Here is a 15,934-nt window from a genome sequence, read left to right as displayed (position 1 = left end):
AGCCAGGGAGCATGCAGGGGCCAGCCATAAATAGCCCCCAGCTGTCTCAATTGACAATGCCCAGATGGAACTCCCAGGCTGGGAGCTGGAGTTAGGGAGGAACCGTGGAGGGGGTGGGAGTGGACCTTCAGTTCCCCAGGGCTGGGTGACATCAGGGTTGATATCCATGAAGTCTGGCATCTCCAAGACACAGAACAGCCCAGGGAAGAGGAGCCATTTGCCCAAGGACACACAGATAACTGGTGGCAGGGCTGGAACCCACCTGCTTTACCATGTCAGCCTTGCACTGCCTGGTCTCTGGCCCAGACCAAGGCAGGGACCCCTGTTACTCCTGTTCCTCAAAAAGTCACTCATGAGTCCTGAAAATTCCACTCCCAAATCCAAGGGAAGGAACTCAGTAGTGACAAGCAGCAGAGATGCCCCAAGTGTGAGGCACTCCTCCAGGGCTCTCTGGAAGACAGGCATCTGCCCAGGGAGCGGGGCTCAGCCCACAGGCAGCAACAGACCTCTGCTGCCCACCCCAGGTGCTGGTCCCCCATACGCATCTGCCACATTGAGAAGTGATGGGGCTTCCTGGTCCTTGGGGACACGGCTGTCCTGGATCCCCAGAGTTCCCCACCGGGCCCACTACTTTCTTTTTTTTTTTTTTTCTACTTATTGTGAATCTTCCTTCTCCCTCTCTTTCCCGGTTTCCTTCCTAGTTTTTGTCCCTTAAGGACCTTAAGGAGCAAGAACGCTGGGAGCCAGCACAGAAAAATGACAGAGATGAAGACATGGGGTGGTGGCCCAGGGCAGGCTGCGAACAGGATCCGGAAGCCAGAGCAGAGGGATGGAAGGAGCCAGGGAGCAGGTGCAGTGGGAGCTGGGAGAGGGAGGCTGGTGGAGGAGGCTGGCCTCGGGCAGGACAGACAGAGGAGGGAAGACACAGAGATGGACAGACAAGAGAGCTCATCCCCAGCCACCTGGCATTTATACCCCTGTCCCTTCACACCCGGGGAACTGCCCAGTCCCCACCCCCATCTCAGGCCTCCTCAGGCCTCAATTATCACTTCCTTTTCTTCTCCTTTGCCAGCTTGGCCTCCTCAGCCTCCTGGTCCTTCATAAATTTCAAACTCTTCTTGCCCAGTGGGGTTTTGAAGTACCACTCCTGGGTTGGCAGGAGAGGAGGGTGTGAGTCCACTGGCCCTGACCCTCGGTTCTCCTGTCCCCACCCCCTCCCCTTCCTAGGGGTCCTGTTTCCTCAACAGCCTTTTCTCCTGTCCTCTGGGGTCTGGGAATCCTGTTAGAACCAGGGCTTTCCATGCTCCCCACCAAATACTCCAGGTCACAGTGCAGCCATTCTCCCTCCAGGCCTCTTGCCAAGACCAGCCTGCCATTGGGGGGTGGGTACTACCTCGGGAGTAGAGGAAGCAGGTGGCAGCTGGTACCAGAACCAACCAAGGACCCCAACACATAGGTGGCCACCCTCAAGTAAACCAGATGAGGGGGTCCTGCCCACAGACACCTAGCCCTTGGTCCTCCCTGGGGTCTTCTGTTCCTCTCTCAGCTGAAGTCCGTGTTCATTTAACCTGACCATCTTCTGGCATTTAGGGGAGCAAAGGGAGGACCCCAAGGCATGCAGCGAAGGACTGATTCTAGGTGGCGTTTCTGGCCCCCAGCCCCTGCCTGCCACCTCACCTTCAGGGACTCTTCCTCCTCCCTGTACACTGGATCTTGCTTCGCCAGATGGCCCAAGAACTCTGAGGCCACCAGGGGCCTCTTGGACAGTTGCAGGAGCCGCCGTTCGTTCAGCACCGAGTGGGTGGCTTGGAAAATGTGACCGGTCGTATAGCCATCGGACACCTTGGCTAGGGCACTGATGTCCAGGCTCTGGGTCACCTGAGCTCCCCAGGCTTCTATCATGTGCTTCCAAAGCACTGCAGGCAGTAGGAGGGGACAGGCTGTGAGGGGCAGGGGCATCAGGGTGGCCAGCCAGGCCTCACAGCCTCCACCTGAGTCTGGAAGGAGCTGCGTCTCTGGAAAGCACTGCCTCTTCCCCAGAAAGGTCTGGGACTCAGAGTGGTAGGGATTGTCCTCTCTGATGAACACCAGGAAATGGGGACTCTCAAGAACAGAAGGGACGTGCCTGTGTCCCTGGGGCTGAAGCCATGGGGTGAAGGGAAGAGGTGTGGGGGCCCTGGCAGGGGCAGTGTTAACTGGACTCCTTCTCTGGCCCATCTCCCTAGGCCCTGGCCTCACCATAGCGAGAAGCATAATCCGGCCGTGGCACCAGGAGGATCCGCTCATACATCCGGCACAGCCCCTTTATCTCAGCCAGCTGTGGCCGGTCTGTGGTCCCTATGAGCATCACGCGGTCTCCGGGATTCAGCAGCCGCAAGGCCCTCGTGAGGTCCTTCTTTATTCGCTTTGGTTCCATCTGCTCCAGGAAGAGAGGGGGGTGGGGTCGGCAGGGTGATTGGGCCTGCAGGGCCCTGTGTTCTCAGAGCACATGTCCCCCATCAGCCTCCTGTCAGCCCCGAGTGGGGCAGGGAGAGGCTGTCCGTCCTGCTTCAAGACAGGGAGAGGAGGCGCGAGGAGGGCAGGGGGCCGCCCAGGTGGTGGTGAGGGGGTCTGCAGGGCCTGTCCTCACAGCCCTTCTTGCCTGTGCTTCCTCACCTTCCTCTCTTCCTTGGGGATCTTCTTATAGAAAGTCTTCTCAGCATCTCCAATCCAGATCACAGAGGGCTGTAGGAGCCGGGCCACCTGGACAGAGGATAGAAATCACATGTAAGACTCCCTGGGGAAGGGTCACATCCCCACCTGGTTGTGCACCAGGATCAGGGCTGGTTCTGTGCAGGGACTGACCTTGGTGCTCCACGCTTTGCCCGTCCTTCCTGCTAGTGCTTTGCACACACATCCATCCACACCACAACTCCACGGTGGGGCAGGGGCTACGTCTGAGGGGCTACGTCTGAGGCCTCATCTTCCTGTGCCACCTCCTGTCTCCTCCCACCTTTACCACAGGAGTTCAGGGGGAACCCAAGCTCCTATCAGGGGTTGGAAGGGAGACCTCACCAGTTCAGTGTTGTTTTTGAACCCCCCCCCCAAATAGGCAGATGGGTAACCCTCGAAGCATAAAGCCACCCTGCTCTGTTGCCCTAAGTCTGAAAACTAGAAACACAAAATTCAGGGGCTCCGGACCTTGAAGACCATGTGAATCATCAACTGCGCCCCACTCTTGCCAGGATATTTGCCCTGAAGGTTGCTGGGTGACAGGTCAAACAGGTTGGCACCAGTTTCTGTGCACACAGCCTGAACCAGCATCTTCTTCCCCATGCCAGAGGGGCCCACCAGAAGGATGGAGCGGATGAGGGGAGCCATGGAGTGGACATCTGGGGAGCCTGGAGGGGAGGAGAGCCAAGGCAGATGGTGGACTGGTGGAGACCTTGTTATGCCAGGCGAGGGCCTGGGCTGGGAGGGCGGGGTTCCAGCCAGGGCCGTACTACCATCCCCACACCTGAGCAGCTCCTCCTGGCCTGCAGCCTGGAAAACAGTGAATGGCTTAGGAATCTCCATGGCAGGAAGTGTTTTGGGGTCAGGAGGGAGCCCGCCACCCTCTACCCACACCCTTCACCCTCTGCCCTTCTGTTCTCCATGCCGCCTGGTTCCGTCCCTGGACCGTGTTGGGATGGAATTGAAACATATGTGACAAGATGCTTCAGAAAGGTTCTCCCTGGTTTTTCATTGGGTGTGCAGACTGGCCTTCTAGAAATGGGACTAATATCCTTAGGATTGAGGAAGGAGCTAGCAGTGTGGACCCCTGCTGGGGTGGCCCAGGATGGGCCTGGGGAAGGCAGGAGTCCAACATGGACCTGTGGCACCTAGGGAGGGGAAGCCCAAACTGGACATGGCCATCACAGCCACCTCCCCTGAACCCCACCCCCACCCCCGCCTGACCCCACCAACACAGACTCGTCTCTCCCCAGGCCTCTCACCCAGCCGAAGGACGCCATACAAGGCCATGTTCTGTCTTATGTCAAACAGAGAGGGCATGGGCAACTTGTTGGCCAAACACAGAGCAGACCCAAGATAGAGGCAGTCACCTGAGGGGACAGGGTGAGCAGTTTCCCATGGGTCATCCAAGAGAAAGAAGGGCTTGGGAAGGCAAGGCTGTGGACCAGGGCCGGAGCCACCCTGGGAGCACGCGTGTGGGGTGGGCTCACCAACATAGTCTTTCAACGCCACTGCCACACTCTTCTTTAGAAGGCCAAAAAAGACAAGCTCTTCATACAGCGAGTTCACAGTTCTAGAGGAAGATGGCATGGAGACCCCAAGGACATTGGCAAGCAAGGACCAAGGGAAATGGACAGGTGGGGTGCTGTAGGCACCGGGAGAGGGAGAGTGGGAGATATCAGCAGTGCTCCTGGACAACTAGAGAGAAGCGGCAGCCCTAGCCACTGTCTTGAGAGAAGGTCCCCCACAGAGGAACATGTGATGGGCCAATGGTCCCAGTGACAACTTTCTCCATCAGTCTCCCATGCCCCAAACTCCACCATTTGAAACCCAGTCATCGAAGACTGTCCAGTTCCTGAAACTAAGTTTAAGACCTTAATCCCTTGGGAGGGATGGCTGCCAAAGTGTCTCTCAGTGCCTGGGGCCTGGGGGAGATGTCATGGTGGGGGATGGAGCTAATTGAGGCAAAGTTTGGAGTGAGGATTTAGAAGAAGCAGAGCAATGATTATTATAATCTTCACTGACATCTTATTCTGTGTTATCAAAGGTTAAGAACTGAGGTCAGGGGTCCAGGGCAGTGAAGTGACTTCCCCAAGGCCACAGAGCAGCAGAACCAGGACCAGTGGTCAGTCTCCCATCTTGGACCCAGCTCTCTCCACCACCCACAGTGCGAGGCAAGCATAGCAGGGTCTGAGACCTGTCTTGGGTCAGATCTTTTCCCTTCTTCTTTCCAATTTTAGTTCCAGGCTTTTTCTGGTTGGAAATAAGCACATAGGTAATTGTCCTTCCCTTCTTCCCCACCCCACATGCCCTCCCCCAACCATCCCTCCACTGCCTTTGGAGCTTTCAAGGGTCTCTCCTCCTCCTTGTCCACAGCCAGACGCAAGTTCTTCAGCTCCTGACGCATCAGCTCGTCCACCTGGGGACATGGCCGGGAATGTGGCAGGCAGGATGAGTGGGAAAGGGGCTGGGGTGAGGCTGGGGAGTGGGAGCCTCACAAGAGGGGAGGAAGTCCTTATCCATGTCCTGCTCTCTCAGGAGCCTCACTCTCCTGGGCCATCAGTGTGGGGTAGGCCCCAAGGGGGGTTCAAGCCTGAGATCCACCCCTCAAAGTCTGTGGCTAGAGCAGCTGCGTGGCCCCTAGGGCTGGGTTTCTTTCTTTTTCTTTCTTTCTTTCTTTTTAAAGAGAGAGTGAGAGAGGAGAGAGAGAGAGAGAGAGAGAGAGAAAGAGAGAGAGAGAGACTTTTTTTAGTATTTGTTTTTTTAGTTTTCGGCAGATACACCATCTTTGTTTGTATGTGGTGCTGAGGATCGAACCCGGGCCGCACGCATGCCAGGCAAGCGCACTACCGCTTGAGCCACATCCCCAGCCCCATAGGGCTGGGTTTCTATGTGGGCCACCACCCATCTTGCTCTGGGCTGGTTGAAGATGATGTGCCCCATGCTCCCAAAGCCCTAGTGGGCGGGCACAGTGTTTGTAGGTTGGCAGCAGTGATTGGTGGCCTAGTCCATCCCCAGCTCAGAACCCTTTCGCTGACTCCATACTGCATCAGGAGCCCAGGAAGAATGGGGACAAGGGGGCCTCAGGAAGGTGGGGATATCATGGTAGCTGGAGGGCAGCAGGGTCTCCAGAGGATCAACAGGTCACTGGGGTACGGCACAGAGGGACTGGGGAGGCTAGCAAAAGGGAGAGGAGGGAAGAGGAGCCGCAACGGGAGCATGGGTACAGCACCCGCACCTGAATCCGGATCTCCAGCTCCACTTCCTTCCTCTTTTCCTTCCGGAGGGTCTCAGAGTCAAAGTTCTGGTCTGGGTGTTTGCTCTCAGGTCGGTTCTGCCACAGATCTGACCCAGAAAATGGAGAGATGGGCGAAGGCTGGAGTCCCAGTATACACAGGCGAGTATATATGCACACACAGCACACAAGCATGCACTGGCCCCTGCAGGTCCCTCGGTTCCCACCTAGCCATTTGGCATTCCTTCTGCCCAGACCTTGACCCCAAGGCTGGTGACCACAGGATTCAGATCCAAACCATAACAACCCTACCCAGGGACCACCCCACCCCTTCCTCGCTTCCCATTATCCTGCAGCCGCCACAGCCACACCCACACTGGCACCTCATGTACACATGGCAGATGCCCACTTTCCTGTGATCAAGGCTGACGCTTGTCAGCTTTTGGCTGCTCACTTTTGTACTCCTTGTGTCCAGCACCAATTATGGGTATAAACTTGGATGGCAACATTTTCAGCGTCATATCAGCTTCCTAGAATAGAATGAGCCTTGACCTCGACCCCATCACCTTCACCCATCACAAATGGCCTGATTCTTCCTGGCACCAGCCTTCCTACACCAGTTCCCAGACTTGGTTCCTCCTTGCCCACCTGCCCTGTGTTTGAGGAGATGTCTTACCACCCTGGTCTTTTTCTCCTTCTCTTTCTTCTTATTCTTCTCTGGTGTAGGCTGTTCTGTTTCCCTTTTCTTATTCTTCTCTTGCTCCTTCTTTTTGCTCTCCTGAGACTGAATCTCCAGTTCTAGTTTCACCTGTGGCCAACGAAAAAAGCATTTTGGAGACCAAGGGAATTTTATAGGAGTGAGGAAGCTATGGTCTGAGACTGGGGTGAACCTGAGAGTCCCAGGGAAACTGCTGCGGTTGATGGCTGAACATGGAGAGACTGCAGAGGGGTCCAGGAGGAAAAGGGCACTAAGGGAGGGCTCAGACCTGGGCCCTGGGGATCTGGAGCCGCAGTGCTCTCACCAGACTGTTTCCTCTCCAGGCCATGACTGCCTTCTCCAGCCCCATGCAGTCCCATCTTTCCTCTGGCCACACTTGCCTCCATTGTGGCTGACCCCACTCCAATCCACTGCCACTCTGTACTTTCTATAACCTCAAGCTCTGCCTGCCAGAGAAAACCTCCTGTCCCCACCTCCAGGGTACCTGCTCTGGAGTCTTGTCTGCAAAGATCAGGTAGGATCCTCCTAGAGACTCCTCTGGATAATCAGGGAACCGACCAGTAAGGGCACTGAATGGACATAAGATGATTGGAGAGATGGATGGGAAGTTGGACAGATGGATGGTACTTGGACAGATGGGCAGGTGGGTGGGAGGATGACATAACGGCTGGATGAGTGGGTGAGTGAATGGCTAGATGGATGGATAGGTGAATGGGTGGACAGAGACAGGGATGGGTGAATGGATGGAGGGATAGAGAGAAGGGTAGAGAAGGACAAAGGACCAGGAAGATGGGCGAAAGAGGGAAGGAATGGATAGTTCCATATTGGAAAGCCTGGTCTGCTCTACGGACATTCACGATGCTTTTAATTGTCTTATCCTATCATTTTCTCTTCCCACAGGGAAATGAAGTCAGGTGCAGTGATGGTTCTATTCACTGGGGGCTCCAGGTTTAAACCGAGAGTGACAGCAGGATGCTGGGGCGGGGATAGAGGGAGAAAGGGCCAATCTGGGCTACAGGAGGGAACCGGGGTGGGGTGGGGTGGGGAGGATGAGGCTGGAGTCACTCCAGGGACCCAAGTGAGGAGAGAGAATGAAGGATTGAAGCCTGGGTCACCAGGGGCTGTGGACACTGACTGGCACTCAATAAACCACTGTCGGATTTGGTCCTTCATTTTCTCCTTCAGGTCAGGCCCTTCCACCTCTCTGAGAGCCTCGTGGGTCTTCTCCATGGCCAGCTGAAACTGCTCCTCCTTTTCCACCTGGCGCAACCTCCGCGTTTCCTCCCTGAGTTTGGCCCGGGACATGATTCGAAAGCGCTCCGCCTGGTTGGTGGAGGGGAGCTGGGGGAAGGGGAGAGAAAGGCCCGGGGGCTCAGGAGCAGGCGTGGGAGGACCCAGCTTCTGGCCTGGATGGAGCTCCATCCTTAGGCACACACCTGCCCCCCGACTCCCTCCGCACCCGCATGCACGCGCACACACCCACGCGGAACGGCGGGTATGCCTGCATCAGGAGAAATTGTGTTTGGAGCCGAAATTCGTCTGTAAATTACTCTGATAATGAGTTTGCTGGATGCATCCGCTGCCCCCCTGCCCAGTCCCCCAGCACACCCTCCCCCCCGGGCCGCCCCAGCCCCCCGTGTGCGCCCCGCCCGGCGGCCGGGTTGGCAGCCGCTCTCACAGCCACTTTCCCGCCTCATTGGCTCCCAAATGTATTTTAAATATCACTCTGCGCAGAGACAATTACTGAAAACGCTGAGCTCACACTGTTGATGGGCCCGGGCGGCCAGGCTCATTCCTCACCCACTGCCACTGCCGCGAGGTGCCCCCCAACCCTCTCCCCACCCAGGCAGACCCCTGCCTCCTTCCGCCTGCTCTCCCTCCTGGGAGTCCAGCTCTCCAGCCCCCAACAGGTCTCTGACCTCCACTCCCACACAGCGGCCCTGCGGTGGCCTCCCATCCCACCAAGACACTGCAGCTCACCCTGCGGAGCCCTCCCATCCTGTCCTCTGGCCCCCAGTGCCAGCCGCTCTCCAGAGTGGACTCTCAGCCCTGGCAGGGCCTGTCTTTCTGAGGTCAGCAGAGACTAGCTGAATGAGGGGGCTGTTGGGGAGCAGAGGACAGATTGGGGACTGCTACCGGCCAAACACAGGCACTGCACCACCCTTCCCAGCATCCACGCTCACACTGTGCACCCGGGGAGTCTGCCCCTCGCCACCCCCACTCCGCGAGGTCCACAGTCACACATTTCTAGTCCACCCAGAGCAGGGGAGAAGCAAGTCTGCAGAGGCCCCTAGAGCCAGTGGGGAGCTTGTGGCCTGAATGCCCTGGTTTGGGGTGTGCTCCTCCCTGACTTGGCCCCTGTTGGTTCACCAAAGCTGCGACAGGGCTGAGGCAGCATTGTATGGTACTCTCAGGGGCCGCACAACCTCCTCGCTGTGCGGGGTCCACCCCAGCAGCCTCCCCTTCTAGCTGGGCAGGGATTCCAAGTCCAGGACGCTCTGTGCTACTACCTCCACCACTGAGATTGTTCTGGAAGGGGGAGGGCTGTGAGGAGACAGGCTTGGAGCTTTTCCTGTCTCATACTTCTTTCTCTGCAGGATCTCCTGCCAGCCTGAGTGCAAGGCAGGCAGGTGGCGTGGGGCTGAAGAGGCTGAGCAGAGGCAGGGGGCAGGGGATGGAGACACGAGTGGGACCACTGCCCTGGCCAGCCTGGCTCACCATGCCGATGAACTCCATCTCTGCAAGCCGGTCCTGCTGGGTGCGTTTCCTCTGCTGATGGCCTTTCCATACCTAGGGGTGGCGACATGAGGCACAACCCATGTTTCAGGGACAGGGCTCAGGCCTGGGAGGAGCAACAGCCTCTTTGGCAGAGGAGGTCAGGCTGGGGCCTGAGGCAGTACTGGGAGGTGTGTCCTCCACAGGAATAGCCCCGAATGGTGTGGTTTCCAAGGCATCCCCTCCTCTTCCTCATCTTTACCCTAATCCGTGGGTTCTTTTGAGGTGTGGGTGAAGATCAGGCACCACCTCCTCCAGGGAGCCTTCCCCTCTGTCCCTTCTTAGAATTCCCGTAGCAGTTGGAATAAATACTTGGTTCCACCCAGGGACACAGGCACCAGTGCTGTGGGCATGAGGGAGCTCCCCTGCTAATCCCATTGTTTCTACCCTAGGGAACCAGTCCAGAGACAGAACATGACCTCTTCCAGGCCTAAGTACAGCACTGGCCCAGTGCCTTTTGTCAGTTGCCCGGCCACTGAGGACAGATGAGTGCCAGTGGATGGGAGGTGGGGTGAGAGGCAGAGGGAAGCCAGGCCAGCGCCCAGCCTGTGCCTTCTGTTCTCATAAGCACCTCACGAGCAGGGTCTGGCTCCTGCCTTTCTTTTCTGGCCTTGGTCCTCCTGCTCCTGTGACCAACACAGGACAGCCCACAATAATTGAATGCTTCACATATTTTTTGTTTTATTTGTGCACCAGACAACACCAAGACCCAGGATGCAATATTTCTGTACATCTGATGTGTGGCAACAGGGACTAAATGACTGGCACAGGGAGCAGGAGTCAGTCTCTGAGGACCATTCTCCTTCTCAAAAGATGTGCTCCCTTGAGCCCTGCATTAAGGACCTCCTCTCCATACAGCCAGACACTGGTACAGCCCTGAACACACCAGGGCTCAGTTGGGATGCTCCACATACTGGGAAGTAACACAGACCTCTGTCCCCTCTGGGGGCAGACAAGCCTTCACAGAGTGGTCATTTGCTGTTGGTTTGCTTTTGTGTTTTGATAAGAAGGGTTTCTCCTTTCTAGTAGTAGGCTAGGAGACAGAAATTTGTGAGGCACTGGGCATGAGGGACAGCTTGCATCCTGGGTGGGATTTGAGAGAGAAAATGGACGAGGAGGTTGATTTGAAGGCGAAAGAAGACCCAGCCCCATGTCCCCATGGGTTTGTGGAAGGAAAAGGTGGCAAGAAGCTTTGTGACCAGGCAGGGCCTCAGGAGAGCAGTGGCTGAAGGGACAGAGCAGTCCCTTCCTGCACTAGAATTTCCCTCGGGCCCCTACAGTCTCTGGTCCATCTGTGTTAAAAGCATTTTGGGGAATAGTGGGAGAGCCAGGTCCACAGTTTGGGGTACCCAAGGCTGACCTGGAGAGGTGTGGAGTGGTTGTCCAGAGAGGAGAGGCATGGCCACCTTGGGGAAAACTCGGGGTTGGCCTGGGCCTTCTGAGTTAGCTGGGGTTAGGCTGTGGTTGTGCTATTTTTTTTTTGGGGGGGTTGTGCTATTTTGATGTTGAAATAAAGGTGGCCCCAGGAGGCACAGAGATTCAGGATGCTCAGGTCACATTAGTTGTCAATCTTGAATTTTTCCTATTTCCCCTCAACCTCAGTTGCCAGGAGGTACAGGATACATTTTAATATTTATTCTTAAAACTTTCTTAGAATGATCATTAATCAATTCTACTACTTTATATGGATCCCTCTTTTTTTTTTTTTTTTTTTTTTTTTTTTTTTTTTGGTGCTAGGGATTGAACCCAGGGATGATCAACCCATGAGCTACATTCCCAGTCTTTTTAATTTTTTATTTTGAGACAGAGTCTTACTAAGATGCCCAAGCCGGCCTTGAACTTGGAATCCTTTCCTGCCTTGGCCTCTCGAGTCACTGAAATTACTGGTGTGCCCCTCTGTCATTAAAGTGATCGTTCTGTTTCTGGGTCTTCAATGGCATCCCACTCAAAATGCTTTGTAGGATAGAGATGTAGACTAAATAATAAGCAAACAAGACACATGCTTACTGTCTTATTAGGGTCCCTGGTTTAGGATCTAACCATGGGGCAAGAGAATCCAGGCAGCTGCATTCTTGTGATCAACCAGTAGCTTGGCAGGCTTCCTGGAGGAGATGACTGCCCTGGCTCTCCTCCTGGGTACCCATGGTTACCTTCTGTATAATGACAGCACTCTGGTCCTGAGTAAACCTCTGATGCCCTTCCTCCCGAATCTTCCGATCCCGCTCCTCCTCTCTCTGGATCTCTCGCATGAAGGTGGCTCTGAGGCGGCCTTGCCTGGCTCGCTCAGAAGTTTGTATTAGAATTATGGCGTCAGTCCGGTTGATTCCTGTGAAGGTCTGGCCAGAGCAGGGGCAAAAGAGCAGGAGCACATGAGGGAGAGCTTGCATCCTGGGTGGGCAGCGAGAGACCAGCCTCCAAAGGAGGCACTAGGAGCATCTGGGTGCCCAAGTCCTGCCCTGGTTTGGGAAGATAAGGGAGCACTAGAGTAGCCTTGGAGGAGAAGGCCAAGGCGACTCTGAGCTGTGACTACTCCAGGTAAGACCTCTATTCCAGGAGAGGGGTGGGGGTGCGTCTGGGAGGGTGTCTCCACCACTTGCCTCCGTGGGGTGCTCTGGCTCCATTCTGGACAGGATCTCAGCCAAGATCAGCTTGCGCTCCTTCATGGCCGCGGACTGCTCCAGCTGGAAGTATTTGGGGATTGGAACCTCCAAGTCTGCCTTTGGGGCAAGATGTGGGGAGGAGGGTCAGGAATCACAAGTCCAGGCCATTGGGCCAAACTGTTGCCATTCCAGCTGCTTAGCCATTCTCTGCAGTATTTGCCTCCCTCCTGGAGCTGGAGTGGGAAACTTCTAGGTTGTGGGTGAATTCCCCCCCAGGGTTGTCCCTTTCTTGCCCTGTCCCCATCTGGATAGAGTTGAATTCTGGAGGATCACAATAGGTGGCAGTGGTCCCAAACCTGGCTGTGCCTCAAAAGAAACTGGAAAGATAATAAAGCAGATTCCTATGTCCTCCCCAGACTCCCACAGCAGAATGGCAAGGCCTGGGGAATCTGCATTTTGTTCATGTCCACACCAACCAGTAGTTGGTTAAGGCAAGTTTCATATTGACCTTAGGGTAGGCTTGGAGGCCCTGCAGTAGCTTTCTGCTCTAGGAAAGCCCTTCTAGAACTTTCCCATGTGCTCAGATCACCTGGGAGGAATGTGAAAAGGCAGGTGCAGATTTGGTGGCTCTGGGTGCTGGTGGACATTCTGCATTTCCAACCACCTCCAAGGCAATGTCCATGGACCACATTTTGAGAAGCCAGGCTCTAGAGGACTCTTCTCACCTATCCCCTGTAGTTCAAGGGTCTTCCCAGCTGCACTGGTGGGTGGGGCCTTATTCTCCGTGCATCCCCAGTTCCTGAAGCTCTTCTCCTGAGGCCAAGCCCATCCTCTGATCTGCCTGGCTTTCCTGTCTTTGCAGATGTCTCAACACCAGTGGTAGGTCAAGGCCAGCCCCCACCTCCCACCTAGCCTGAGGTGGCAGTGCACGCACTGGGGTCAGCTTGAGATCCTGTAGCACGCGGTCCAGGCAGTGGGTCTCACATAGGTCAACACGAACCAGCTCATCCTTGATCTCCAGCACACGACCCGCCACGCCATCCAGCAGCTGCAGCAGCAACCGGCGCTTCTGTGGCTGAACCATCTGGTCATAGATGGTGTCGAAACGGCGCAGCAGCCCCAGGTAGTACAGGTAGAACTCTGAGAGTCTATACTGGAAGGACTGCCGGTCCCGGTTGGGCACAGCTTCAAGCAGGGGCTGCTCTTGGTCCAGCAGCTCCTGCAGGGTCACGTGGGAGGCCTCCCAGAGGCGCTGGTAAGTTCTGCAGAGAAGTCGGACATGCTGTGCTCTGAACCATGGAGAGTGGGCAGGGGATGCGGGGACCCAAGCTGTGAGTTTTGGAGGGTTGTGAACTTGGGGTTCCAGAAGAAGTGATGTTCCTTAAGGTACCAAAGTGGACTTCAGAGAAGTGATTGGCTGGTAGGAGTAAGTAGGCACCCGCTTGGCTTAAAGAGGCATGGGTTTGGGGGGGCTCTAGGTCTCCAATGGCGTAACAAGGAGAGAAGTGTGGGTGTAGCTGTAGGAGTTGGGGGAGGAGGCAGCCTGTGGCCGGGCTCCTGTAAGGAAAAGGAAAGGGCACTTGGACTTTAGGGAGTATGGATACCTCCAGATGAGGGCCCAGCCAATCGATGCAGCAGTGGTCTGGGATGATGGGTGGGGTGTAAGGGAGAGAGATGAGGGTAGAGAAGAGTCCTTTTTCCAGGCCAGAACCTGGTGCTGGAAGGAATAGTCCAAGGGAAGTCTGAAGACCAAAAGCTGTCCACTGGCAGAAGCAGCCAGGGAGCCATGCGAACGGCCAGGAGCCACGCAGGGCTGGCCAGCACCAGAGCCATCCCTGCCCTGCCTCTCACAGCCAGCAGGGTGCTCTGCCCCTTGCTCTCCCCACCCTGCCAGCCTCCTTCTTCCCTCACTCACCCCTCAGACATAGTGCCCACTCCTCACACTGTTTTGAGCTGGCCGTGGAACTCAAAGAACCTCTGTGGTTTCCCTAAAGTCGGGGGCAGAACGGCCTAGTGTTAAGAGTTCTGACCCATTGTTGTGCCAATGTTCTAAGGCTGAGGGGAGGGATTGGGAGTGCAGGATCGGATGTCTCCCTAGGCGGACATCCCTGAGATGGCAGTGCTGAAGTGGGCAGGGGCAGAGGCTGCAGAAAGGATAGGGCAGTGCGGGGGATGACTGTGGCCACTTTTCTGGTGAGAATCAATAAGTCTCTACTTGAAGTCACCTGTAAGCTGTAAGCCTCTGGGTAAGTATCTGTCCTAAGGGTAAATGGACTCCTCACTTGGGGAAGTTTCTTTTCTTTAACTTCCTTCAGCCTCCTATTCTTTTAAAAGATTTTACTTTGGGGATGGAGTTTCACTATGTTGCCCAGGCTGTCCTCAAACTGCTAGGCTCAGACCGTCCTCCTGCCTCAGCCTCCCTAATTGCGGGGACCACTGGGGCATGCCACCAGGTCCAGCTCCTCAACCTCCACTCCATGCAACCTGACTTTACTCTTTTGGTGGGAGTGTTGGTGTTGGGAATCGAACCCAGGGCCATGTGCACGCTAAACACATGCTCCACCCTGCCTTTCCCCTTGTATATGACTGTCCTAGAAGCCTGTGTAATGGGTGGGGAAGAGGGCACTGGACTGGGGCTCAGAGGCCCTGAAGTCCCCACTTTCCTCTGTGTGACAGCACAACCATACCTCCCTCCCTGGGGCTGGCTGGGTTAAGAAGGTTCACGTGGCCCATGTGGAATTCTGTGCTAGGAGAGGGAAGGGGATGTGGGGGGCCCAAGCTGTGAGTGTTGGAGGACTATGAACTTGGGGTTCCAGAAGGAGTGATGTTTAGAAAGTTTAAACAAGAAAATTTAGAGGTGGAATTATTGGGCTATGAGCCTTAATCAATAAATTAATCCCCTGAGAGGGTTTAACTGGGTGGTGACTATAGGGAGGTATGGTGTGGCCAGAGGAGGCGGGCCCTTGGGGGTGCGCCTTTGAGGTGTACATATTTTCAGTGGTGAGCACTTGTTCTCTCTCTCTCTCCTTCCTGTTGCCATGTCCTGAGCAGCTGTCCTCTGCCTTATACTTCTGCCATGTTGTTCTGCCTCACCTCCAGCTGTGAGGAATGGACCTGGCCAGCTATGGACTGAAACTGTGAGCCCCCAAATAAACTTTTTCTCCTCTAATTGTTTTGGCTACAGTGGTAAAGAAGCTGACCCAAACAGCAACGCGGTGTTGGGGCTCATTCGCAGCTACCCGTGGACGTTCCCCATTGCCATGAGCTCCAGGCTCAGGATGGCTTCTCTGGAAGCTCAAAGCATTCCGCCAGCAGCAGCCCCTCTGCTCAGGGGGAGCCATTCTTTTGCTCAGGGTTAAGTAGAGGCTTATGAATAAATAAATGAGGAGCAGGGCCAAAGAAAGTGGGGAGCAGGGGGCAGCGGGGAGGAGTTCTCATATTTGGTTACTAGAGAATCTTGTTAACATGTAGATTCCATTTCAGAGCTGTGGGGCCTAAGAGCCTGAGCTCCCAACAAGTGCCAAGGTGACGTGGAAGCTGCTGGTCCATGATGCACACTTCTGTAGCAAGGTGTGAAGCAAGCGGTGGAGTGGGAACAGTGAGTTCAGGGCCATGATCTCCTGGGGCTGCCTTTTTCGAGTCCTGGGACCTGAATGTGGATCCTCAGTCCTCAGCTTGGGGAATCTTCTTGGGAGGCTTGAGTTGTGAGGAAAAAAACCTGTGGGGCATGTGGGGCCACAGCCAGCTGTCAGCTACCAGGACAAGGTAGCGCCTTTCAGTGCAATGAAGCTGAAGGCAACAACCTGAGGTGATCCAATCACCAAGGGAACATAAAGAAGGATTCTAGATCAGTCTAAGTCCCACCCCTTCACTCCAACCCCTCCATGTTTGGAG

General features: G+C 55.5%; 1 protein-coding gene across 1 annotated transcript; it reads right to left on the bottom strand.

Annotated features, from left to right (window-relative positions):
* Positions 1-1,045: 1,045 nt before the first annotated feature.
* Positions 1,046-13,966, bottom strand: Iqca1l (IQ motif containing with AAA domain 1 like). The gene is made up of 19 exons (XM_027943290.2): positions 13,956-13,966; positions 12,975-13,302; positions 12,038-12,157; positions 11,591-11,776; positions 9,384-9,455; positions 7,801-8,006; positions 7,150-7,234; positions 6,627-6,755; positions 6,402-6,477; positions 5,951-6,057; positions 5,048-5,131; positions 4,910-4,965; positions 4,203-4,285; positions 3,975-4,082; positions 3,181-3,380; positions 2,656-2,742; positions 2,239-2,416; positions 1,678-1,916; positions 1,046-1,147 (listed from the first exon to the last, which is right to left on the bottom strand). Exons 1-19 carry the CDS (start codon positions 13,964-13,966, stop codon positions 1,046-1,048), a joined length of 2,457 nt encoding a protein of 818 aa, XP_027799091.2.
* Between the last annotated feature and the right edge of the window lie 1,968 nt (positions 13,967-15,934).

This window comes from Marmota flaviventris, chromosome 1 (assembly GCF_047511675.1).
Source record: "Marmota flaviventris isolate mMarFla1 chromosome 1, mMarFla1.hap1, whole genome shotgun sequence".
NCBI classification, from domain to species: Eukaryota; Metazoa; Chordata; class Mammalia; order Rodentia; family Sciuridae; genus Marmota; species Marmota flaviventris.
This window is presented reverse-complemented; position numbering and strand designations above follow the sequence as displayed.